Genomic DNA, 27727 nt, shown 5'->3' with positions numbered 1-27727 from the left:
TTCTTTCTTTACTAAAACCTCTTTAGTCAACTGAAATAGTAAAATTATTTAAGGAAAGCCTCGTCAGAAACTCCTTCTGCCATGGCTATTTTCACAGGGCAGGGAAATTCTCACTTTGAGATTTTTGACACGCATTAGGCTGTGGCAACTGCAAAGCTTTGCTTTTTAAAAGTAATTGAAAAGCATACTCATTTTATGTCTTTAGTTTCATTTACGTAACAACTACAAAAGTAGCTTTTAAATCATAATCCTTTGTGGATTTTGTGAGGGAATATTTAATTGGATTTCAGGAGCATTTGCTAGAAAGGGAAAATTCAGTCTCCTAGTAAGATGGAGAGACATGCACTCTCTTCTGTGATGTATTTGCAGATTTAAGGGCTTTTATTAGTGTGAAATCCTATATGCCATACCTTAATATCTGATGCGATTTAATCAATTCAGTTTAACACACATATATGAGAACCACACCTTGGCTTCAGTATGTTCTATGCTACATAATCCAGTGTTTCAATACATGTATTTAAAAATCTACTTCAGTCTACTGCACCTTCTCAAAAACAAACAAAAAAAGTTTTCCAGATAGCTGATGATAAACCATATTTTAGTCTGAGATGCCTTTTTCCATTACTCTTTTTGACCCTTATTCCAATGAAACCTCTCTTCTACCCTGCCAGGAAAAAAAAAAAAAAAGAAATGGTCTTTTAGCCTATCTGAGGTGAAACACCTGTTTCACAAATAATACAGTTGTATATTTGCTGCCAAGATACCATATGCCAAATGCTTGACTTAGGGTAAAATGGAAGAAGGAATTAGTGAAAGCCTGCAGTGCAGATTTCAAAGGTATTTTTGTTCTGCTCACTGCTTTCTCTTTATCTTTTTTTCTGACGTGGTTTTCTCCTTCATGCTGTGACAAATTCTTGGCAATGGTCGTGAATACAGATGCAGATAACTCCTCATGCAACTGTAGGCCACTCTGGATGTCTGGGTAATAGTTTTAGACACTGGCATAACTTTATAGTGTGTGCTCTGCAGGTGAATTCAAAATCTCAACTAAACTTGTTTCCCAGGTTGATCTTGAAGGTAAGCACTGCTTTCTTTCTGCTTTATTGTCCAGACACTGCATGTCTGTGTGTTCCCCTCAGGCTGCTGCAACTCTACCCTTCATGCTGTTGTAGTACAAAAAAGCAGAAAGAGTGAAACAGATTAATAGCTCGTGGACCAGATCCAACATATAGATGTGGACAGGCATGAGATTATATTCTCAGTCCTGGTGCAGCAGAGGCTTTATACCTCTACTAGACATTATTCTTTGATCTACGTGAAGAAAATAAATGGCTTTCTCTTGGCTTTCACCCCTCTTTTTTGTATATGCTTTGGACTCATGGCAGCGTTAGGCTATCATGATTATACTGCTTGGCCTAACTGTACGAACTGCCAAAGGATTTTTGTTCTCACTGCTTTCCCTCTATTATTCTTTCCTAAGTGTCTCTTGCTTTTGTGCTGTACAAAATTGGAGGTACAAAAGCTGTGAAGTGGTGAAGGGTGAAGCTGGCACAAGTGTTGATAATATTGACAAATATTGACAAGGGGGAAGTCAAACAGAAAAAAAAAGAAGGTTGGTGCAAAGACCAGTTTTCCAGACTGTCATTGCTGAGTCAAGAAACCTCCACTGCATGTTACTTTCAAAAACAAGCAAACAAAAACCAACAACAAAGAAACTTTAAAAAGGTAATAATTCTGGAGGGATTTGTGGATTATTCACCTGGTTAAGGGGAGAGGGATACTAAACATGTATTTTTTTTCCAGAGTAACAGTCAAAAAAACAGGAATCCTGTTATTGTAGATGCAGCATTGTCCTAGTCTAGTAAACAAAACTGCTTGTATTTACAACAGAACTATTTCCACCTCTAAGACAATCAGTGTGTGGTAACATTTGTTGTTTTGTTGTGTTTGTTGTGTTTTTTTCTGTCTCTTTGTTTGTTTCTTTTTTTTTTTTTAATTCTTTCAATGGCAGCAAAATAGATCTCTAAGATATGTTATGGTATTTACTGTTATACATTAATTCACCAGAGGTGCTGTGGGCTTTTATTCATGACTAAAAATGGATTGGATTAAATTTGGTACATAAATTGAAAGCACGGTATAGAAGGTACACAAGGGATGGCAAGTTTAGTACCTTTAGAAGGTGAACCATTCTGTTCAGTTTATTAGTTGAGGAAGAACAAGATAAGTTAGGAAAATGAGTCTAATAAATCAGGAATGAATTTTAGTGTCCATCATAAATAAACAAGAGCGAGCTAAGTTTGGGGTTTTTAGATTTTTCTTTCTGCATTTTCCATTTAATCAATTCATAAATCAATTAATTACTGTCAGGAGAGCTGAGGACAGCAGGAAATTGGGTTCAAATTAAAAAGAAAAGGAGGCAGTTTGTTTTAAGATTGAAAGTTGGATGTTCAATCGAAGTTTAATCAGAAGTGACCCATTATTTGAGAAGTAGAACACCAATGTCTTTCTAATTTCACAGAATGTTTCGTTAAATGAGTGTTGAAAAGATCAGGTTAACTGATATTTCCAAAAGGAAGATGAGACAAAGGGGATTTTTGGAAGTGAGCTTCTAATATATATTATATATTCCTCTTCATTTCTCTTCTGAAGAGATTGTAGTGAATCCTAAAGCATTATACTGGGAATTCAAGGATTATTGGCACTGTCTTTTCTACAGGTTGTATAGATTGTGTTATAAAAATATAGCTTAATATCAGAAAAGCAAAAAATCTTAATCCAGTTTGAATAGCTGTGGAACAATTTAAAATGACAACAAACAGTGAAGAGAAAATTTGTAATTGAATGAATGGAAGTTGGGCTGCCTAAATTATAGGGTGTCTCACAGTGGTTTGACCTTGAGAAAGTCTTTCCATAAATTGATATCATCATGAGACCTTTCAGCTCCGTAATGTGTAGAAAATTGTGGACATTGCACAAAGTGAGTGCTGATTATGAGCTTGCTGCTGCATGGAAGGCAAAATAAAGGAGCTGTTAGAAGTCTGCCTCGCCGCTGTTCATGCTGCCAACTCCTTGCTTGCCGTGAGCAGCAGCACCTCCATGCAGTGAGGTTCTGGCCTGACTTCCCCAGAAGTGAGTTCAGATGATAATATGGAATCTTTGTCTAAATCTAACACGGTACTGGTGCCTGACTAAAGTGAAGGGAGATTAATTTTGTTTAGGAATTGAGTGTGGGAGAGTGAGGACAGCAACCGTAGCTGTAATTCCTGCTGTGGGTGAAAAACAAAAAAAAAATATATAGTTGGCTTTAATGTTCTTTGGATTATCATGTCTTTTTTTCCTAGTGTATCTTTACTAGAAATTTGCTTAGGAAAGGGCTATTAAAAATAAAAACTAACACAGGCTATTGTGAGCTCACTGAAAGAATAAATGAGGCTGATTCAGTTTCTCACTGTAGGAAAGTGTTGCTCTTGCTGTTAAATGCTGAGAGATACTCTTGAAACACCATCTAGAGTCGTATCTCTGCCATGTGCTCCCTGGGATAAAGAGTGGGCTTCTGTTATTTGGAAAGTTCTTGCAGCTTTCTCTGGTTAGCATAGTGCTTGAAAGACTATAAAAGGTAAGAGAACCAAAGTATCTTTGCCTCTTTTGTAGTTCTTTATGGAGTCGTCTTTTCTTTCAGAACAAAACAACTGTTTTAAACATTTCCCTTTAGAAGGGTAGAGTAAGATATTTGAGATGCCAGCAAGGTATTTCAGATAGTAATCTTGGATTAACTGTTTGCAAGTATTATCTATGTATATACACATAAAAAACATCTTGCACATAATAAATATTATCTATGAATATGTATAAATATATGAAATTGTAGTCATCTGCTCTGTTTTATGTACGCTCCATAGCCAAGTCTTTGTTTCATGGACAGAAAGCTGAAGTGCAAAAATACTCAAGCCTGCTTAAAGCAGTGATTGTGTATGACTCCTTTTTAAGATCTTAGCAAGGAGAGTCTTGATTCCGTCATGATCAAAGAGACTTGCCACTTGTGTTGCCAACATGTGTTTTGAGTTGTTTACTCATTGTTACTTGCTTATGTTGTGTTCCTTTAAAAGTCAGTACTTAAAGGGAGGCGGTAGCAAAGGCTACCTGTTGGCCTTGCCCAGCCACTGTGGTCTTGACTGAGTTGGAAGCCTTTGGAAGGAGGGTTAATTGCTCAGTGGCTTCCAGAGAAAGAATATGTCTGGGAGAGTTTTTCCAAGCATAGATGTGGTCTCACTCCTCACAGGAAGGAGTGAGTAACTGGGCCAGTATGAAAGGAAAACGGTAATAAAAATCAAAAAGACCTCCAAACCTTTCACTACAGAAGGGATGAGAAAACCAGAGAGCATATTCATAGCCTGACCACAAGAGAGATGGGGAAAAAGAAATTCTTTTCCTGGGATCCAAGCAGGGGCTGTGCTGAATTTCTCACGTAGTGGAAAGTCACTGGAAGATTGATGGGCTGAGGAAAAAACTAAAAATAACAACACCCTCTGTAGAGAGATTACATGTCCTGCATTCTGTTCTCATTCTGTTCCTAGTTTTGAAGAAAAATGAAGTTAGCCTTTTCAGGTGTTTGTATTCAGGAAGATAACAGGGCTGATCTGCATCAGAGCTCTAGCTTGCTTGGGGTTTCAGTCACACCACTCACCTGTGTAATGCAAACACTTACAAGCTAATATTTCCTTCCACTTAAATTGTGGGGAGAAGAAAAAAAAAAAAAGAAACCTGCTCTGTGAACAAAAAATGATGAAATTAATCAAATATGCTGTTCAAGGGTTCCAGTAGGTTTCAGAATATGAAAGATGAAAACACAGGCCTGTGAACTGAATGAATAATAAAAGAGTCACTTTCTCATTAGCCGTGAGGGAGAAACTTTACATGATGCTTTAAATTCTTCTGAATATTCACTGTAAGAGCTTGGCTACTTCTTCAAGGAACCAAATTTTATCTAGATGTTGGCAGTGTTTTTATTGATCAGTCTCTATTAAAGTCAGTGTCAAAGTCAATTGATATACGTCTGTCTTCCTTTCTGCTCAGGCAGTATAGTAGTCTGGAAAACTGGTAGGTTAGGGAAAAAAATCTCTTGGTATCAGAAAAGCACTTTATATCTGATGACTTTCTTTTCTTTTCTAAGGAAGGAAAAAGGGCAAAGTATTAAAACCAAATTCAGTCAAATATCAAAACAGGCTTTTCTCCAGATTACTGGTAACATAGCTAGTCCTGGTAAGTTTTCCTCTTTCTGTTATAATACATTGTATCTAAGTAATTAATACACAGGTATTTTAGAAATTTTTAGAAGTTAATTGTTTTTCTTCCATTGTTATGTGGCTTATGTCTGGGAACGGTTTGAAGCTGTTTGTATCAGTCATATAGTGGCTGGTGTTCTGCATCAGTTGCAGTATGATAGCATCTCGTTTCTGTAATCCTGCTTGAGAGTGGGAGAGCTTTCATAGCTGGCTGTTGGTGGATGCTGATCAGAGATGTCATGTCACCAAAGAGGAACATGGGAAGTTTCTATTTCGTCTCTCTCCAGGAATTACGGTTTTCATGTGCCTCCAATTTCTGCCGCCATTTTATATACTTTTGTAATGCTCATATAAATATGTATTTTCCTAAGCTGTTTCTAATACAGAATAAAAGTACGGTTGATTTCGTATGTGCGATTTGGAAATTGAATAGTAATTTGATTACATCCAAGGCGCCACTCCAATTAAAGTTTTCGCTAAATACTTGACCAAAATTATCAAAAAGACTGCACAGATAAGCATACGTGGGTGCTTAGAGGAATAGTCTTATTTTCAAAACTTGTATGTGTGAATAAAATATTTTTCTCTTCAGTAGAGAGAGCTGATTGTCACTTTGAAGTCACTTTCATATTCTTTCTACTCTTTTTATTGGTGATGTTATTATATAGATAATCATTATTTTTGTATTGGTTATCCTTCCCCATTCATAAAACATCAGAGGAAGAAATGCACTTAATATAATGAATAAAAGATTAGTGTGATTAATATACATGGTAGTAAAACAAGAATAACCATCAGAGCTACTGATAACCTTCAGGAGCTGCTGTGAATTTCACCCATGTGCTTCTCTTTGATTCATGGTGCACTGGAATCCAGAGTATTCCTTTCTCTGGGAAAAAAGGCAAGCAGAAGATATTCCGTGTAGGGAATGAGAGCGCTGAACATGTTTGTAAATGGGTAAAATTCAAAATTTAAGGGAAAATTCTTGCCTAGTGCATCATTTCTAAAAGTATCAGCCATGGTTTCTAAAAGATTTACAACATGGTATTGACCATCAAATGATTCAGTCTTCAAAAGACAGATACAAATGCTTAAGTTCATTCTATCTAATATTAGGTGCTTCAAGAAAGCACCTAAATTAAGAGAATGTGTATGAATGCATACTTTCAGTGTTTGTATCTCTGCTATTGAATGTGTTACAAATGTAGAACTACTAGAATCCTACAACCTGTGCTCTTCAGGTATGTGCCTAGAATAAGGTGGATAAAAGCATGTTAAGCAGCTTTTCCCTGTCATGTGTGCATCTGATCCATCAAGTTCAGATTCCAAATAAATAACATTTGTCTAGATGGAGCACAGTCTGATCTTGTGCAGCAAATCTAATTCAGTAATCATTCCCTTCACTGACTCTCAGTAAGGTACTCAAGAAAGAATATAAATAATGTAACTGTTTCTACATTATTGATTGCAATTATGCGAACGATGATGAACAGCATTAGCACCACTGTAGCAGAATGACAATCTTCCTCAACCTCCCCCCAGTCAAATGACATGGCTCTGTAAACTAGTGCACAAACTTAAAACAAAGATTAATAGATGTAATGAATTAATCTTGAAGTATGTATTTTATCATTATAATAAATGAATTTTTGCATCTTCTCTTTGAAATCTTAAAGAAAAAAAAAGTTTTCTGAAAGGAAGAATGACTTCATTTATTATTCTGATGTTTCTCTGACAAGTTATACAACACAGATGCGTGACTGAACACAAGAATTTGTATGAGTGAGGGCTAATTCTACCTTGTATTTATTTATTTATTAAGAAGGTGGTGGAAGCTTACAACCGGAAATAATTCTCTGGAAGTGCATGGAAATACTGATACAATGTTCATCAAGCAGGCATTAATCTGTAGAAAAAAATAACAAGCAAAATTACCAGTAGTGTAACTATCTTTCTTGAGGCCTACCTTTCACTGAGCTTTCTATGAGATGTCACACTATTCAGAGAGGATTTAGTAATGTAGTAGTTCAGGAGGTAGACTGAACATCCGTAGGGAACTAAGCCTAAATGGAGTTGTTTTGAGTAGAGCATATTGGCATATCACATTGCTGATATGATTATAGTGCATTTGTGTCCCTTGGTAGTTTGGATAGACAACTACCAGTGCTGTGCCACTGTAATGCCCAAAACTGGCTCTTGGATCCATGTGATGTGACGCACTGGGTGATACAAACACAGTTCTGATGCAGCAGGCATAGATCGGATACCACCACTTTATCCCCCAGGGGTGCATGAGATACTTTATATTGCTCATCTTGAAGAGTAGGGTAGGCTTTTTCTCTACTTCCTTTTAACTTCTTATGTTTGAATTGGAGCTAACAGCATTTTTTATTCTCATTATTATTTATTTATTTTTGCTAAAGTACAATTTTTCTTCAGCCTTTGTATGGCTTGGAACCCAGCATGAGAAAGAGCAAAGCTCAGTCACATAAAGAGAGGTTGTAGAAGCCAGAACAAAGCATCTAAATTGTTTGTCTCTCTCATTTGCTCACTTCCTGATGTTTAAAACAATAAGTCCTACAGAGTGTTTTTAGCAAGTGAAAAGGTAGTGGAGTGCAAACCTTACAAATCAATTCTGTTAAGCTCAGATCAGTTTTAATACTTTTTTTTTACCAGAACTTTATTCAGCTACTGCTCAGAATGAAACATTTGAATGCAAGTAACTCTTTGGCTGTTGAAGAATGAGTTGAGCATCATTACAAGGTTTAACACTCCCTAAAAAAAGGCTTCACTTCTTGTATACACAAACTGGGGGAGGGAGGGAGAGTTTGAGTATAAAGATAAAACCTGTTGAAGATCGATGTATGTCTAGAAGAGAAAACTGAAGAAATGTTAGTCTAGTAGATACAGGAAGCTGGTAATTAAGAAGAATGTTTAAGAAGAATGTTAAGAAGAATGTTATGTTAAGAATGTTTAAGAAGAATGTTCCAAAACATTGTCAATATTGCCTAACAGTCCAGGATATTCTAGCTAAATACGGTAATATTATGTTCAGGTGCTTGGCAAATTGAAATGCAGAATAAGATTCATGAAAGATTTAGGACTTCTAAAAGGAGATACAAAATATTATGATGGTGAACTTGGTTGCCTAGAGATAGCCAGAGCCTGGCACAGGGCTTGAGAAGTTTTGTCACTCTTCAGGACAAGTGAAGCAGGGTTGCAGAGGATTTGTCTCTGATTATCTGTGTGTCAGAGTTCATTTTGAAGAGTATATTTTTAAAAGAACTGCTCATAACTAATAATTTTTAGAATGGTATGATACTCATGCGCTTTCACATCTTTCTGCTGATCTCTGAAATAACTTTGGCTATAGTTTCTGTGGTCTTATACTGAACTCATTGCTGTTGGTGAGCAGTAAGTGTATTCAAAGTATGCTTACCAAATGGGTAGAGCATCCGTGTCCACCAAGCTGGACCTCTGCATTTATTTTTATACCCAGTGGGGATTAAATGGACACTAGATTTCTAGCTGTTCCAGGGGGGCCAGCTCTGACCATACCTAGAAGGCCAAACTACAGGCACTTAACAAAAGTAAGGATAATTTTAGGGTGTATGCCTCAGGGGCTATGGGGATGTAGAGAAAGATTTTTCATTTTAGTTTTGTTTCTGGATTATTATACTGGGTTCACAAACATGGGCTCAAAATAATTCCAGTTTCAGGCATCTGTGTACATTTGAGACCTGGGGTTTTATTTCCGTTTCTTTTTGCTTTTTTTTCAGTCCACACCTGGGTATCAGTTTATTGTTTTCTTGTGACAGCAAATATGCAACCTGCTTGCTCGCTCTCCTGCAGTATAAGACACAAACGTTTTGTACAAATATTAGAAAAGAGTGGTAAACCTAGAGGGTATAATTCTAGGGAATTGACCAAGACCCTATCTTATGTATATGATATTACTTTATACAGAATTAGCGTGTTTGCAGAAGATAAAAGTATGTTCTTTGAGTATTGTGTTTACATATATTCTGAAGAATGAATTATAACTCATTTATTGAATGTTGTAATGCTGGTACAATTTTTGTAGACAAAATTCTTTGCTGGGTTGGGAAACATAATTACAAAGACTACTACCATTCCAGAAATAGTCATAAAACTTGGGCGGGGTTGTCTCTTTCAAGGAGTTGAAATCAGTTAATTAGATCAGTAAAATAAAAGCTAATAATCCACAAAACTTAAGAACAATTGGAAGAGTTTTGAATCTCTGAACAAAACCCAGTAAGTATTTGAATGAAGAAATTGATGTAGAATCCTAAAAGGGTGCTTCTTTCTTTCTCACAGAATTCTAGCTTTCTCTCCGAAGCTCTTTTTCCTGTACACGCAACAAAAACTGAAGAGCTGGATCCCTCATTCAAACTGCACGAGACCATTGCAAAGGTAAAGAAATGAAGAGATCTTATTTCCATATACTGTCTTTCACATCGACAAATTTAAATTTGCGAATAATATAGACAATTTTGGAAGGTGACCTATTTTTCTTCCTGTTAATACTTGTTTTGTACTAAAAGGTATTGGAGGATTTTTCATTGAGATTCACCTTTTGAATATTCTCTACTGTAATATTTGGTCAACCAGCATGATCAAAAGAGCTTTTATGTGTATATGCTTCATTTTTATGTATTCAGTTGTATTTCTCATGGTTCATATTAAACTTGTTATCGGCATGAATGCAGGGCATTGAGCCTCACTAGATGGCAGGAATTAGCAAGTTTGTTGCTGTCATTTTTGACAGCGAAGAGGGCTCTGAGGGCACCTTCACCTGCATGGACAGTTTTATGAACTATCACAGCGTGCTCACCTGGGAGGAAGGTGTTTGCCATCCATGAGTCTGGAGATTGGCCCACACAGGGGGATGCTCCCAAAGTTAATGTGTTCTGACTCCTCTCTCATCACTCCAGTTTAGTTCTCCCTCCATGTTATTTATTCATACAAGCAAAATTACTCCCTGCTTTAAAGTGCTCTTTCTTCACCATGGCCACTCATCAAGCCCTGGTTCTACAATGATACATGATAGCAAATGAGTCCTCCTGCGTGGATTCATACACATGATGCACTCAGGCTTCTTACAAACTAGAACTACGTAGACCTCACTAACCGATTTCTTTGCTTATTTGAAGCTCTCTCTTTTGGAAGAGCAGCTGCTATTGAAACGCTTCTTTTGGCAACAACAAAAATTAATTTTCCAAGATCACCAATGTGCAGATTTAGCATATAGGCACATCAGCAGCTTTGGCAAAACAGCTACTGTTCTAGTTTTTTTCAGTGGGTTTGGTTTACAGTTTTTTTTAGTTAGTTTCTTTTCTAAAAGAAAAAAAAAAAGGAAGTACATATTCCTACACATGGCTTTTGAAGCTCGGCCAGTTAAGGAACAATCACAAGAGAAAAGTCTTCTTTGAAGATTTTTAATAGAACTTATGTTTAACCAGTCCTTAATGCCAAAGTGACTGAAAAGATTCACCAATTATTTTTTTTCCAAAGACTGAGGGCAGTATGTATTTGATTAATTACTGTGTAATTGATTTTGTAACTTACTGGGTCACGTGTAATTTGAATAATCTGTATTTAAGTATTTGCTTTAGAATTTTGACTAACACAGAAAAATGCTTACTAGATAGTATGACTTGAAGCATTTTGAAACTGTTTAAGTTATTAGAAATTATTGCAAATAATTTTAAGTAGGTTCATTGAGCATCACAATTGTCTTTGTTAGAACTTGGTGAAGATTGCAGTAGAATACATTTATTTCCATTATGCTTTTCAGACTGTAGCCCGGGATGTTTTTATATAGATAAATAATATGTGCAGCAATTGGGTGAGATCCTCCGCTAGCGATTTTTGTCATCTTTAGCTTAGCTTAATTGATCTACTTCAGTAGTTTTCCGAGTAGATAGAACAGGAAGTTTCTAAATTTAATTTATTGTTTACTCTTCTTTACTGATAGATAACGTAGGCACTTCTACTTCATTAACACTTGGAAAAGGAGATTGATGAACGTAGCAGGTAAAATGAATGAGAGGTGTTCATCTATGAAAGAGATAGATCTATAATCTGATTGCTTAAAAGATCTAATTTGCCAGAACACTTGTCATCAATTTATCTTTGATTTTGGCACTTTAAAGGTGGATTTAGGGCAGATTGCTGCAAGGCCCCGTCATATTGCATTTCAAAATTTAGTGATATCTTAAGCAGAATTTACAGACCTTGTAATCCGAAGTGTGTTTTACAATACATATATCAAGTATTAAAATGGAGAAATCTTTGCCTGTGTGGCAGAGGATGAATTTTTCTATCAGACCAGAAGAATTCAGGTGAAACTCCATTGTTATTAAACACATAAAACTCATAAAAGTATGTGCTATTGTTCAGTAAGTTTTGTCAGTGTTACTCAGCAGCCTGCATCAGTGTTTCATGGTAACTAGTCAACTGGAGGTATTAACAATAAGTTTGAAAATACTTTTGTGTTTTGAATTATGCTTGCTAAAGTAGCCTAATAAGACTCCAGGATTACGCAGTTCTAAAAGCTTTAATGGCAGTCCCCCAACAGGGAGTGCCACTAGAGCCACTTACCTAATAACAGCCTTGGAATAGTAATAACCTTTTATTGATTTTTACTTTGGCAGGCACCAAAGTGTTGAAAGGTATGCCAGAAGTGACATAATTGGTTTTATAATGAGTTATGGGTGCTGACAGATGACTCTTGAGAAAATTATTAGTGATCCTGATTATTCCACCCTTCGATTATGGAGCTGCATGAAGTAGAACCAACTATCATAATGCAGTTAACTTCTAAAAGTTACATAAAACAGCAATAGTAGAGGAAATACCTTTTTCTTTTTTCTGTGTAGCACACTGTAGTATTTCTCCCCCCTTTTTTTTTTTTCTTTTAAATAAGCACTTCCAAAAATATGACAGGCAGATTCTTTTCTTGAAGCAAGTAGAATAAAAAGCACTGGACTGCAGGATGGTTAGTAAATGAAATCCACATTTTAACCACAGATAAGGTACAGCACAGAAATTTTGATATGAGGAATTCTCTAACAGAATCGTACTGTTCTTTTCTTTTGAAGCATGAGAGGGATATATATTCCCATTTACCCGTTGTGTATGGCTATTCATTCTCTAATATAAGTGTAGGGGATACCCATTCATATTGCAAATGCAGTGATATCCATATCTTTGGTAGTTCTTTTCTGTATCATCTGCCTAAAGTCAAATTCTGTGGCTTGATGCATGCTACCTGTGATAAATATTTGGGTAGGGGATTCCACTTCATCTTCATGCATGGTGCTTGTGAATGAGCTCTTTTTTTGCATGCTTCTGTATTGAAAAAGTTAAAAGTAACTGTGTGTGTGTGTGTATATATATATATATATAACATATATATAATATTCCAATTCATTATTGAAATACTAAATTTGTTACACATAAGATAATACAACATATCTAAATTAACATGAAGGAGTCAAAAACCTTACTATTCCAAAGTCTAATACTGCATATCAGTACAATAATAGCGTGATGAACGGTAATAATGCTGTATCTTGCCAGAGTTTAAAACCCAAACAAAATCTTGTAGTCAACCAACTTGAAATTTCTTTGCATTTCACTGAAGCACCTGTTGTGTTTTTGGCAGGGATTGCAATCTCTGTAACATCAAGTGGAAACACTTTCACAAACCACGTACAGCATGTTGCAGAGTTTTACTGGAAACATTTCTCCCAGAACATTATTACTGGCATAGCTACTTCAGCAGAGTACATTCACATTCAGGTCTTGTTCCCACTACAACACACCCTTTTTAGTATCTGACTGTTCTTTGAAAAAAGCTGTGTGGGATTGTGCTTATGCATCCCAGTGGCGTCTGTTTCAAGGCAGCTGTGCATCTGGATTTCCATTGATGTGTCTTTCTTTCTCATATAAAAATTTCCTTGGTGTAGAACTAGAGGATTTGGCAGAATGGTTCATGATTTCTAGACAGCAGAGACAGTGTATTACTCCAATCAGAGTTACAACACATATATCAAAGTGCTGCTATGGTGCATGCAGAATGAATCTGAAATATTCACAAAGTAGAAGTCTGATGCATGCAAGAATATTGCATATCCAAACCTAGACCAGTAAACCCTTTATCCTTGGAAAGCATAGGCTTAGATATGGCAGCCTGCCCCTGTATCACCGTGTGGTGTGCTAACCGGAATTTTTTGTTGTATGCTATGAGTTGCCTCATGAAAATGTGACACTTTGAAGTGTCAATCTCCATGGGTAAGTTCTCCAGTTAACTTTCTTCAGTGATCTGTTTCTTTTGATGTCGTTTTTAAAATTCCTGTTTCATTTGGGTGTACCAGACTTTCACGTCAGTTATCATTCTCTTTATCGTCATACCTCTGAAGATGTTGCACAGGCCAACAGAACTATCTTGTCTTTTTATAGACAAATTATATTATGATTTCATACTTGCAAAACAAATTGCAAAAGCCTCCAGCCAGCAAACAGGAATGCTGACCAGGGTAGGTGACAGAGATGGTGAATGAAGTTAATATGCAAGAGGCACAGTTTGGGGTGTATAAAGTGAGAAGCAAGGTGGAGAACCAGATTAATATCCATATTTAAGAAAATCTGCTGTTGATAACAATTTTTTAGGTGTAGAATTTGAGCTTTGTTTGAAGACATCAAAACAGTCTGCAGTATCATTTGGATGCTCTGCTACACATAAAAATATCTTTCTTTTTTTTTTACCTGAGAAATTGCAAGATTACTTGGTTCATATCTTGATTTTTCCATTAGTCCTCCCACAGCTGACAGTAATTTGTAGTATTTCAGCAGATCCCATCTGCCATGAGGTGATACAATAATAAGAGGCAAATTTTGTTAGCAAAACCTGATAACTTAGGTGCAGCATAATTCTCCAATCGCCAGATAGTCTCCCCATAATTCACATTACTTGCTTTGCTTTTTCAATCAGCCTCTTGTATTCTGATCCTGAGCATCTTAATGGTGTTTGAGATGTGCAAAGTAGAACTGTTGTCTGTGGTGACAGCCTTAGTGCATTCACACAAAACCAAACTTGTCTGAATTTTTCTGCAAAGAAGCACAGTGATATTTCACAGAAATGGTTTGATTTAGCACGTATTCTTTTAAGCACACAAGTGAGAGTTTTCATTTTACCTTTAGCCTTCTTGCATGAAAGAACGTATAATCCAGTTCAAGCAGAGGGTAAATATAAACCTGCTGAAAACTCCCTTCTGACAGTATGTATTTTATTCTGTAGCTATTGTGAGCAGGAAAAAAGAAAAAAAGGAGAGAAAATCTGGTGATACAAACTATAGCTGTAACATAGGGGATGCTGTATGAATTGTGGTGAGCAGAGAAGTAACAGTATACAAAGAAAAAAAAATTATTTGGATTTTCTCAACATTAGATGTGAAAGAGGTGACTTTGCTGCTAAAGACATGAGGTGTTCTGACAGACAGTCATACTGCGTTTGGCCAAACAACATATCCTCTATGAGCTCTAGCCTAGCTAGTGTAGATATGTTAGGAATTTTTCAGTAGTTCTTTTGTGCTAAAAGCAAATAGCCTCAAGGACTCTTGTACTTTATACTTGAACTTATATGGATAAAAACTAAGTAATAAAAATGAGTTGAAATTGCAGAGTCCCTGATAAAGATTTGATGAACCAGCTTCACTGGCCAACACAACTTCACTTGGTTCGGTCAGGTATTAAAAACCAATGGCACCTCCCAGAATTTTCCACATCTTTTCCTCTGATGCCTCCTTCAAAATGGAGAAAGCATTACAGGACAGAACTAGTTCAGTGTCCTGTACCATTTATTTGTGAAGTTAAGGAAAAATGTCATGACTCTTTCTGGGCTTCTTTTGAGTGGCTGGAGTTTAATATGCTTTCAGCTTACAGAACTCTGACAACTAGGAAAATACCAAAATAACCAGGCAACTGTGGCTCCAAGGGAACTGAACAAGGGAAACTGAATGAACAACAAAGCACAGCCATTGTTAGTAGCATGCTTTATGTAGATACTATTCCTATGGATTGTCTGTGTGCAGTCCTACCTGTTCAGTGCTCTGACTGTCAGGTGGGAATTAATTCTAAATTCCTTAAAGACATGTATTAAAAGTTATTTTCATCCCATTTTCATATTGCAGCAATGCTATATGTTCTTTAAACAAAGTTAGCATTGCTTTCTATCAGAATGTTTCTTAACCAGATTGCTGTTTAGAAACATATTTTTCCTGGACTCTTCTTTTAGACCTAAATTTTACTCATCTGCTTCCAAGATTCATCTGCTGGCTGTCAGTAGAAAAGGAAAAAATCATAGCATTATTTTTCAAGGTAGCGTTGCAATTTAAGTGAAGTAAGCAAGTACACATCGCCTTCATTTGATTCAATCACAACACAGGATAAACATATAGCATATCAACATACATAATATATCATAAAATCTTATAATGGAAACCCAGGATTGGTTTTCTTAGTAAAATTTGTGGAAGACTTTTTACTCCAAACTACAGCAATCTGGCTAAATGAAAGAAGATAAGGTAGGAGTGAGAGGAAGCATTTTTTAATCCCCATTTTATATAACAGTAAAAAAGATACCACCAACAATGGTAGTTAAAATAACTGAGCAACTACTTCATCTCCTTGCCTGAATTCATGAGAAATCCACAGAATCAAGTGATCTGTCTAGGACTATAGACAAAGGCTGGGGCATAGTTCAATGCTGAGGCTAAATTTCTGAAGTTGGTATTTAGCATCTGTGTTTATTTGCTGTAATTTCAACTACTGGCAATGACCAATCGGGCAGTTCTGTACTGTATACATAAGCCTTGGGAATGCCTATATTAGTGGGACTTTGCTGACTTGGAAGAAGTTACACTGCCTACGGCAATGCCTTCATTTACAATGCCTTTTTTTGCTAATGTAATCCAACTGCATCTTTAGGTGGTTACTGAGTGCTGCATTGGTGACAGATGCTCAGCATAGACATTTATGACAGGTGTCTTTTTTTTGTCTTTTTTTTCTTTTTTTTTAAGGTGGTTGATAATCATGAACGTACTGAGAAGCCACTTCATATTTATTGCATGTCTAATGATTGTTTTCGATTTTGTCCAATAGTGGCTGTGTGCTGTGTGATGGGAGAATTTATTTTCCATCAATTGCTTTTACTTCAAAAACTTAAACTCGTTATGAGAGATATCAAATAATTGGACATGTGCATGTATTTTGTACGGAATGTCAACACGTATTTATATTCAACAACTGAAATCCAACAACTGAAAATCTGAAGCTTGCTACTCTAATAGGTAGGAACATGCCTCAGGTTATTTGAATTTTCTCCTACGATTCCCACTGTCCTATTTTTCACGCAGTTACTGAATTCATCAGAGTATAATTTTATTAAACCATTCTTCAGTAACAGTACTACTGTAGCATTTGCTACTAGTTAATACTTTAACTGTCAAGGATTCAATCTTTATTCTAGGCATACATACACTGAATTTGGTGGCTATGCAAGGAAGATACAACTTTTCTGTTTTATTAACAAACTGTTATCTCATTTCTTTTCTCTTCCTTGCCAAAAATAAAAAATAAAAAAATCAGTGCTTATGTGTCGTGCAGCGTATAAATAGATTTTAATTAACTGCAGTTTATATTATGAACCTGTATAGAACTCTGTCTTCTGAGGGAAACTATGATCGCATTTGACAAAAAAGTCAAATCAGACAATCCTTTCCCCAGAGTGTGCCTCTTAAAACATTGTTTCTTCTAACACTAATGTAGTAATAACTCTTTAAATTTAACATCATCCAATTTGCATATGACTGGATATGAGGTAAAGTCAGAAAACTTAAATATCTGCTTAAGTGCTTTTTAAAAAGAGATGCAAATTAGCTGCTTATATACTGTAAATGAATTATTTGGTTTTGCAAACAAAAAGTTTTTGTGGAACTTGTGTGGAAGTTGTGAGACAAAGCTAGTAAATACTTAGAAAAAATATGCTGAGTCAAGAAAGAACATAAGCTAAAGGTATTACAAAATCCCAAGAACGTCTTGTTTATTGATCTGTTTTTATTAGGAGCGTGGTCAATAACAATAAAAAATACTGCCAGTTTGCTGACACACTAGCATTCGTGAAGCTGAGACCAATTAACATTAAACTAAGTACAGGTGACTAGCTGTAAGCCACAATTATAAAATAAGTACAAGTGTCCTTCAGAGAATTGTGGACTGAAAGATCCTATATCAAAAGCAGAGGAAAATACTAAACTAACCATTTAGGTTATTTTGTATCTTCTTATTTCAGTAGGTACCAGGGAAGAGATCATCTTCGAATAACACCACAGAGTTTTCTTTTATGATCTGTTCAGCACTTTTGAGAGGAGTTAGGTTCTGCTAAGCAGTGACAATGAGCAGGGAGTTCTGTCAGTCCCCCTGTTTCACCTCTGTGAGCCTGTAGCCAGATCTTAGTCCATTTGAGCTGTAAAAGCTATGAGTTCTCTGTTCACAAGAAGTGATAATTGCATTGAAAGAATGTTGTCTAAGCACTTAGTTCAAAAAAGCAAAACCCACTTTCTTGAGTGCAATCCTACTGAAGAAAGGTCACTAATGACTGGATGGGACTTTCTGGCTGTCAGTCATTTGTAGATAAGAATATTCCCGCAACGGGAAAGGACATAGGTAAATAAGCTTGGTCTTCTAGTGGTAAATTTTGCCTCTGGGACTTAGAGTTCAAGTATGATCCCTTCCATTCCTACTCTGAGTCCAGAAGAATGGACTCATGCCCATGGGTATGAGATCTAGGCAGCCAACAGGACTGATCACCCCATCCTCCAGCAGTTTGTTGGGCCAGGGGCTGGGTAGGATTTGTAGCAATCTAACCGTAAAAGCAAAGCAATATAAAATATGCACTTTTCATTCAATAAGTTTATTCCATATTCTAGAAGACAAAAGTTACACATATCTGTTCTCCTTTTCATGAAATATTTGTGCCATCTTTACAGTGAACACAAATATATTTTTTCTTTTTACAATATTTACCCTAGAACCAAAGTTTATAAGCTTCCCTAGACAGTGGTGACATCTGTTGATAGAAATACTGTTAAAGAACTTTATTTTAAAGTTTGTTGAATCTAATCTAATGCTGACTTGATGTCAGCAGATGGATTTCTGTCTCCAAATATACTTTTTATTTCCTCAGAAAACTTTTGAAATATTGTTTAATGTTTATGACACCTCATACAGTAATGTTCAGAAATGATTAAATATTTTAGTTTTAATAATAGAAATTCATTGATTCATTACCTGTTGCTTGTTAAAATTACTGCTGAAGGAGTAACTAAAGAAAGTCCAGATTTCCTTGTATTAAAAACAGGACTTGGACCACAGAGAATTACTGGAATATGCAAGAGAGGTTTTCTTTGAGACAGCTTTTGAAATTCAGTCAGTCCCGTTGATTGACTGGCAGTACATCTTGATACCGCTTTCCTAAAATGTTTTCAAAAAGCAAATTGTTATGTTTTCTTCCAATGGAAATGATTTTTCTGTTTAATAATCAGAAATAATATTCTGGCTATCAACTTTTTTTTTATATACCTTCTTGTAAAACTAATGGCCAGGAGATTCATACATTGAGGTTTAATTCTAACCATGCACATGCATTATAGATTTTCAAATATACAGCATCTCTATTATTCATCAAAATGAATTTAAATCAACATTTAAATTAATGTTACGAAGTACAACATTTGGACGTAAAAATATTTTTTATAAGTTTTTTTATAATTTTTTATAAGATTTTAGTAACCAATGAACTAAAAGCTACACTTCAGAAGAAAGGATAGAAAATGTTCTAGAGTAATGCAGTAGTATAATCTAGTGTGCTGCACTTTTTCCCTCACTTAAAATTATGTAGAAATAGAGCCTTATTGTTAACCTTATTTTAAAAAATTGTGCTTCCTGAATGGTGCTTCCTTTGCAGAATCATTCAGGATGATGTGGTGTTTTCTTATAGCCACTCGAGAACTCTTGAATCTCAGTTCTTTTCTTTTTAGGTGAAAGAATAGTTCATGCAAACTTTAGGATTTACCTTTTTTAATTTCTTATGACACCCTCCTTTCATGCTGATGGGCTAGGAATGTACAGCTTTTTATTAAAGCACTGAGTTCGCAAAATCTTCCTTTTACTGGCTTAATTGAGCTATTTATACACATGGACACTTCAAAATCCAAGTCGGTTTATGGAAAAATAGTCTACTTATTGATATTTTCTATATGTTTTTATAAGATATTTTAAGTATAATACAAATATATGTAAATATATGTATATATACTCAAAACCAGAAAAGCTAAATTTTTTAGCCCAACATAATTACAGTTGTATGCTATACAAACTGGCAGGCTTTTTATCACAACTTTCTCTAATATCCAAGGCAACAAACAAAAATCAGACTTCAGCTCAATTTAGAATATTGTTGCGATACTTTGTGATTCTAAAGATTTTCTCCTACAAAAATGGTTTTAGAACACAAAAGTGAAGATTGTACAATTTTTTTTTTCTCAGTGGGTTGTTTCCCTGGTATATCCTTCCGAGGGATCTAATTTTAAATAACATTGGTGCATATGTCCAGGTGCCAGACTGTGTTAATCATTTAGATTTACCTGACTAGTGCTGTCTGTCGGATTCGGATAAATAAATATGATGTAAACAGATGAGCCCATGATGTAAACAGATGAGCCCAGATCTAATTTCCATTATAGTTCTACTCCAGTGTACTTCAATGGAGTTCACTCTGATTTCAACTAGTATATGAGCCAATGGTCTGCACGAAGTGTGCATATAGAGTAAAATATTGGTCAGATTTTAAGCTGCTCACAAAGCATTTGAGCCTGTAAGTACAGATGCACTCTCAGATTTTCAGGTGCAAAATGAGAGGCAGCAGCTGCAAATATGAATCATTATATTTCAAAACAAAATCTGTAGTTTTGTTCTGCTTTGTGAATATAAGATTTATTTGAAAATTAAATTATAATCCATGTTCTGCATCCCATCAGTAACCATCCAGTACTATATCATATTGACATTGCTGTGCTTGAGAAGGGAATTTAGCCCCAGTACTTAAAAGGAAACAGAGGACTACTTTGAAGACAAAACACTAATACTTCCCTATTTATGCAACTGAAAAACTTCATTAGGCTCCGTGGGATAATTGCTCTGCTACAGAAGTTCTAGGTATCATTAAACAAACAAACAAACAAAAAATTTTATCAGCATAAAAAGATGGAAACTTTTTTTCTCCTTATTTTTTACTTGCAATATGGAGAACATTCCCTTGTGTCTGCAGCATCTATGGCTCAGTGTGCTATGACTTTTGATCGGCAAATGAATTTTTGAATAGAAAGTCTGTATGTAATATACAAAATTATATAAATTAAATTAAAATGTGACTTATGTAAGTATTCAGAGAAAGATGTAACCTTGATAAAACTATTAGTTACACATCTTGTCTTTAATTTGTTTGCCTTAATGTGGAAGAACACTACTGCAATTTAAGTTTTCATCTTGATTTTATCCACATTTTTAGAAGAGTCTAAGGATTTTATTTTATTTATTGAATTAAAAGAAATGTTTGCCTCCTCCTGGCTTAGATACATCACTTCTCATTTACTACCCCATCCCTTCCTGTCACCTATATTCCATCAAATTCTGAGCTGTTCTCAAATTCTTGGCACCTGCTATTGGAATTGGATCTTTCAAAAGACTTGAAACTAATGTAAAATCTAAGATCATCAGCAGTATCCATCAGTTTTGTGCTGCTGATTTTGTAGATTCACAGTTCCCCTAAGCCAATTCGAATACTGCCACAGACTGAGCAAGATCAAGTTCAATCTGACGGAAAAATAATCATTTGGTTTTGTTGGTGGTTTTGCTTTGGGGATTTGTTTGGTTTTTAGCTCTCAGAACTGATTTGCCGTACAAGATTTACTGCCCACATAGAGACGACAATGAGAAGTGCATGCAGAGAGTAACGTAGAAGCAACTATTTCAGCAGAAGCATAATTTTTGATAGACTTTGAATGTTAAACTGAAAGGGTGTTGAAATTGACCCAAGGAAGATAGGTTATTTGTGTACAATACTGCAAGTTGATTCTTATATCTGCCTTCAATACGTGTCTTTTTTTTTTTTTTTTAAAAAAGGTCATTTCCATGTTTGTTGTTGATTTTATTTCAGCAGATTTGTAGAAGCATCATGGCTAAGCTTGCCAAAAAATAACAAATTGCTGCTTTTCAACATACCTAGGGCGCATTGTGGCTGGAGAGTGATTTATTCTGAACTTTGAATGAAGACAAGAGAAACAAATTACATAGCCTTTTATGAAGCTCATTATTAAATCTGGACTTCAGGAACTTACTGTGCAAATTATTATTGGAATTTATAAAAACTAATTAAGAGTTAATGCATAAGAGATGTATTTTAATTTTGATGCTAATGGCCGAGTACCAAAATTCTAATTTATAAATAAATGTATTGCATGTACTGTACAGTGCAATGAAAAAATGTCTAAATCATAAGGGTGTTTTTTTAGGATTTATTGGCAAGATTTGCATATATATTATGTTTTTTACAGAATTGTTCTAGGGTTTGTAAATATGCTTAGGATGAGTAAATCCATTTGGACAATATTTACTGAAAATCTAAGGATTGTATATTATTTGACTCATAAGGAATTATACATTTTAGTGAGATTCCTAAAAATACTTCCCTATTTTAAAATTCTGGCAGTATTTGTGGTGAATTAATGAAAAGCAAGGCAGATTTGCATCTCCCAGTTTTATTAGGTAGCCATTTTGTTTATTTACCGTTAATAAACTTGTTTCGTAATGCAGCTTTATGTGTTGCTCTGTACCTAAAGAAAAATTAGTTCCTATGCTCCCTGTTTAAGAAAGCTCTGCTTCAGAATTAAATCAAACCACAAATCTGGTCGAGCTTGAATTGTAGAGGTGTTTGCTATTACTCAGACTCTAGTAGTTTGTTGTGCTATTAATTTTTTTGCAAACAATTTTGCTTGCCACAAGCTATGGTTAAACAAAGTTTAACTGGGGAAATTTTATAAATAAATAATTATTTTTTTTAACATAAAGCTTATAAGCTCAAAGATGTATCATTTTGTCAGGAACTGCACTGCCAGCTAATCATTTTCTACAGCCAGTTTTTATTTGATAGATAAAAAGAAGAGGTTATATAACCATTTAAAGCTTTTACTTTTTCTATTTTGTGTAGCCAAGAAGAGGATTTTATCCAGAAAGACTATGTTTATGTTTACCTTCTGCTATGCTTTTTTCCTCAGACTGTTTATGAGTGTGGAAACAGAGTGCAGATGAGTTTTAAACTACCTTTATGAAGTCTCATGATTTATAAGCTGTGTACACCCGCAGTACACAGTTATGTGTTTAGTAATTGGATCTAAATATGTGCTTGATTCAAACATCAACGTTAACTAGCATTTACAAAACAAAAGAGCAAAGCTCTGTGTTTAACCTCTATGATTCGTCATGAGAAATACACTTCATATAATACTGAATTCTTAGCTTTTACTTTAAATGGCAGAAAATGAAGTGCAGTTAGTTGAGTACATGATAAGCCACATTGCACGAGGTGTCACCGTGTTCCCTGCAACCACAGTACACAGTGCTTAAAAGTTCCTTGAAAGGCCATGTTCCTCTTTAGTTCTCTCATGTGAGCTGCCTTCTTGAAGAAAGATCTGTGATCCTAGAGCAGCACTGATCTCAAATGGTCAATATTAATTTTATTTTGACATTAAAAAGAAAATCTGCAGTCTCAAATATTAACAGTTGCCATTCCTAGCAGGTCTACTGTAATAAAAAAGACAAAGATGATAATGAATAAGAGATTGTAAAACTATATGAGCGTATTAAAAAACAGAATAGTTCAGTTGGAAGGTAGCTACAAGGATCATCTATCTAGTTCCACAGCCAGACTTCTGAGCTAACCAGAAGTTAAAGCATTTTATTGAAGACAATATCCAAATGCCTCTTGAACACAGACAGGCATGAGGCATCAACCACTTCTCTAGGTAGTCTGTTCCAGTGTTTGACCACCCTTACAGTAAAGATATTTTTTCAGTATGAACTTCCCTTGACGCAGCTTTGTGCTGTTCCCACGTGTCCTGACCTTGGTGACCAGGGAGCAGAGATTGGAGCTTCCCTCTCTGCTTCCTATCCTCAGGACGTTGCAGCAAGCAGTGAGGTCGCCTCCCAGCCTCCTATTCTCCAGACTGGGCAATTCAAGTGTCCTCAGCCTCTCCTCAAGAGATATGCCCTTTTACCAGCTTTGTTACTCTCCTCTGGATGCTTTCAAGTATCTTAACAATGTTTTTATATTGTGGAGACCAGAACTGCACGCAGCATTCAAGGTGAGGCCACACCAGTGCTAAATATAGATGGGGAATCGCCTCTTTTGGCTGGCTATGGTGCTGTTTAATGCACCCCAATGCAGCTTGCCCTCCTGCCTGCCAGGACACACTGCTGGCTCTCACTGAGAGAGACTGATGTCTCTCCAATTCTCCAAGGTATCTAGATCCCTCTGCAAGGCCACATCCCTCCAGAGAGTAAACAGCCCCTCCCAGTTTAGTATCATCAGCAAACTTGTTAAGGATGCATTCAATATCAGGCCACATTCTCCCTGGCCAATTCAAATTTGAATACTCTTTATCTTTTGTGAAATGGTGATCCAAAAGAAAGTACTTCTCAGCTAAGAAAATAGCACATGAAAAGAAATACATCTTGGAATCATTGACTGAACATCTTTACATAGCGCTGTTTGATTTCAGACTAATAGCATGGTGAGGTTGGGCCTTTACATAAATATCGTCATGCCTTAAAGTGATGAAGAAAATGGGGCACAGGAAGATTCTGCTTTAACTGACATAAATGGTATTCTTCTGAACTTAATGTTCTAGCCACGGCAATCCTTTGGACTGACATAAGGCAAATTTTGAGCATTTTTCCCTTCTTTTTTCTTGAGATAAACTGAACAAACTTGTAGCTGACAGGAACCTCACATGAGATCCTAATGAGGCAAAGAGAATGAAACATTTCTTTTTATGCTGAAGTATCAAAGTCATAGTGACATTAAAAAAAAAAAAACACCTTGCAACTCGATAGATATTTTTCAAAATATGGAGGATAGAATGCTAAATATTGAGGATATTAGTTAATAAAAAAACTTGTCTATCTCCTCACTTTATTCCTCTTCCCATACAAAGTTGTGTATGATAGTTCTTTCATTCGCATTCATTTTTTCTTGCAGTAGAAAATCTCTGTCCACACTAAAATCTCACAGGGCATTGGGAAATGCTGATTTGTTACATGGAACTTTTTCTACTTGTTTCCTAAGAATTTATTTTTATCTTTAGATAAAGTGTGTTAGATTTGTTCAAGTGATTTTTCTGAACCAGCTTGTCTTAGAAACTGTATGTTCTAAATGCTTCATTTTCATCATTGCATTTGAAATAGACCATTAGCCTAAATGAGTACTTTCTTACTTGCTGTTCCAAAGAGCACTGTTCTATCAGTCAAACCCACATAGAAATAACTAAATATGAGAAAATAATTTAAGGAAACTAGATATTAAGTAGATGTTGTTAGAAGTCATCAATTAGAAACAAGTAAATGAAAAACAGAAGAATTTACTTCCAATCTTCAAAACATCCTTCACTGGCAAACTTCAAAATTTCTGCTTTTTTATGTTTAAATGTTTCCTAAAAAAATAAAAAATAAAAAAATTTAAAACATCATCTCAAAAATTCCCATTATGCCTTACTCTATTTACCTGGCAATGCAATTCATGACAGTTAGATACTCCATTAAGAACATCCATATATTTCTTTGAAAGGCTCGTTTCACCCATTTTCTGTTGAAAATTAGATCACTCCTGTTCATGTCTAGAGTTTTAAAGAGATGCTACTGCATTTTTCTGTACTGCATTAGGGGTAAACAAAGTAACTCATGAAACAGTCACAGCATGAAAAAGAACAAGATCATGATAGTATATATGTCTTAATTATTAACTTTCCATCTGTTTATGAACATTAGTACCAGGCCCCATAAAAATACATACATCTCTGCAGAGTGCATTCTGAATAAGATAATGCTTGTGATATGCACTACATGAATTATTTGTTAGAGCCACCTTCTCAACAAAGCTGTGAAAAAGTTACAGAATGGGAAATAATGTGTTAATATCATGGCATCCAGTTTTGCAGTATGGGCCACATTTTTGCAGATACTGCTGCATCACATATGACAGAATCTATAAAGTATTTGATTATGGTCCACCTCAGAGAGCTTATTTTTTTTCCAAATAACAATTTGGAAGTTTGCAAAAAAGATGAACTTTCAATGAAGGAATTAGCTACTTACATTTAAAATCTAGTTTATATTTTATCTGGCACAGTTGTGAATTAATCTGTTTTCTGGAAAAGTACAAAGATACTCTTCAGTCATTTGAATTTTTTAATGAAACAGAAGTAAACAAAAATGGTATATTCAGTAAACAAAAATTTGGTAAAGAAAAATCTTGAGATATTTAGGTACAGTTTAATTCCTGAATCTACAGCAAATGCTTTTATTTCATTGTGCTGTTAGAATTATATCATCAGTCTCTCATTGACTAGTTGTCAGAAAAGACAGATCCAGAATATTTTTTAAAAGCAAAAGTGCACATACCTGGAAGATGTAATTTTTCTTCTCTTCATGCCTCCTGCAGGGCTTTACTGTCACTGGTTTCCCACACCTCATTGCAGGAGGTCTGAGGATTCTTTAAAATGGACTCAGCTGATACACTTCAGCTTTTTAAGTACACCATTGGGAGAGACTTGTCCTGTGAGGTGGAGAGGCTTGACTTTTAACTTACTCAGCAGTTGTATACTGACAAGACAAATTATTTTCTTACTTGCCAGAGAAAACAAGTTCTAACATTGGCAGAAACACCCAAATTCTGACAAGCTTTGGACAGTTGTGTTGTTGTTATGTAACAGAAGACAGTATCTACGTGGACACATTTTTAAGCGCTGAGCTTTAGTTCCAAAATAAAGCACTATACATCTGGGTGCCACTTAATATCTTAAGCATTCAGCTTGTCCAGAAACAGATGAAGTTTTAGTGTTGACAATCAACTTTTCAATTTCCATTTATAAGCACAATAAGTTATTTTTTCCCACTAATTCTAAAAGCAGAAGAGATCAACACTTACAAATACATGCACAGTTTTTAAAATAGCAAGCCCTTAGAAAGCACTAGTGTGCATAAAGTTGTTTCAGAATATATTCACTAGTAGTGAAGAGATGCTATTTCTCTCTGTAACGGCCTGTCCAACATCTCTAGGGGAAAGTGAAACTAAAGACAAAAAAACCCTTCTCCTCAGGACTTGAACATAGTCATTTTGTTGTGTTTTATGTTGACGGAGCTCTATTGTGTGCTGGATTCTATTCTTGAACACAGGCCTAATATCCCCAAATGGCCAGAGGTAGAATGCTGGACTTGAGTGAGTCTGTATGTGGAATGTAAGCTGTTTTAATACATTTCTAAAGCGGAAAGGTATGTGATGCTTTCTATATATTGACAGGTATTATGCATGCTTTTTTTTCTTCTTCTTTTTTTTTTTTTTTTTTTTTTTAACTACAACTAGTCACCAGTTTTGATAGTGCTGGCTATTTGAAGATATCAGCTGTCCCAGATGCGCTATGTACACAGAAACATTGTGAGCACCTATCTGGTAGCTTTGATTATTTTTGCTTATTATTGCATTTTTACGAAGATTATGGTATATTTTGACCATGAATAAGTTCTGTCTGCACTCTTAGTGATTCTGATGGTCATTGAGGTGCTTCAAAATTGGATTAGAAACCAAAGCAAAGAAGTGAGAAACCCAAAAATGGAAGCATGGTTTTGCTCAGTGCAGTCAGTTTAATAACATTTTTCTGGTTACAGTTCAGGCTATGTACTTTTACTTTATTCTACCATTTGAGAGGACCAAAGAAGCAGAAATTATAACAACAACAAAAAAAAAATTCACCATGTTCTTGCACTAAATTGAGAATTCAGTTGTCCTGATTCTGTGGAGATATTTTGTTCAACAGCCATTGCTGTGTAGGAATAATTTTGCTACCCAGTAAGTACTGTTTGATAAATCCAGTATCTATGCTGGTGGGTAGTCTCTGTTTTTTTTTGCTATTGTTTCAGAAACCTGTCAAGAAACATTTCTTTAAAGGCCTAGAGTGTCTTTCTCCATTTGCTGCAATTTTCACTGTTTCACCGTGGTGAAAACAATATAATTCTGCTTCTGTTTG

General features: G+C 35.5%; 1 protein-coding gene across 1 annotated transcript in view; it reads left to right on the top strand.

Annotated features, from left to right (window-relative positions):
- NAALADL2 (N-acetylated alpha-linked acidic dipeptidase like 2) overlaps nt 1–27727 on the top strand; it is a 416355-nt gene that overhangs the window by 349913 nt on the left and 38715 nt on the right. The window contains exon 12 of the mRNA XM_050712534.1: nt 9627–9722. Coding sequence (XP_050568491.1) covers nt 9627–9722 — 96 coding nt within the window. The remainder of the gene's footprint in view (nt 1–9626; nt 9723–27727) is intronic.

This window comes from Cygnus atratus, chromosome 9, assembly GCF_013377495.2.
Source record: "Cygnus atratus isolate AKBS03 ecotype Queensland, Australia chromosome 9, CAtr_DNAZoo_HiC_assembly, whole genome shotgun sequence".
In the NCBI taxonomy this organism is placed as follows: Eukaryota; Metazoa; Chordata; class Aves; order Anseriformes; family Anatidae; genus Cygnus; species Cygnus atratus.
The sequence above is the reverse complement of the archived record's forward strand: the minus strand, read 5'-3'. Positions and strand labels throughout refer to the sequence as shown.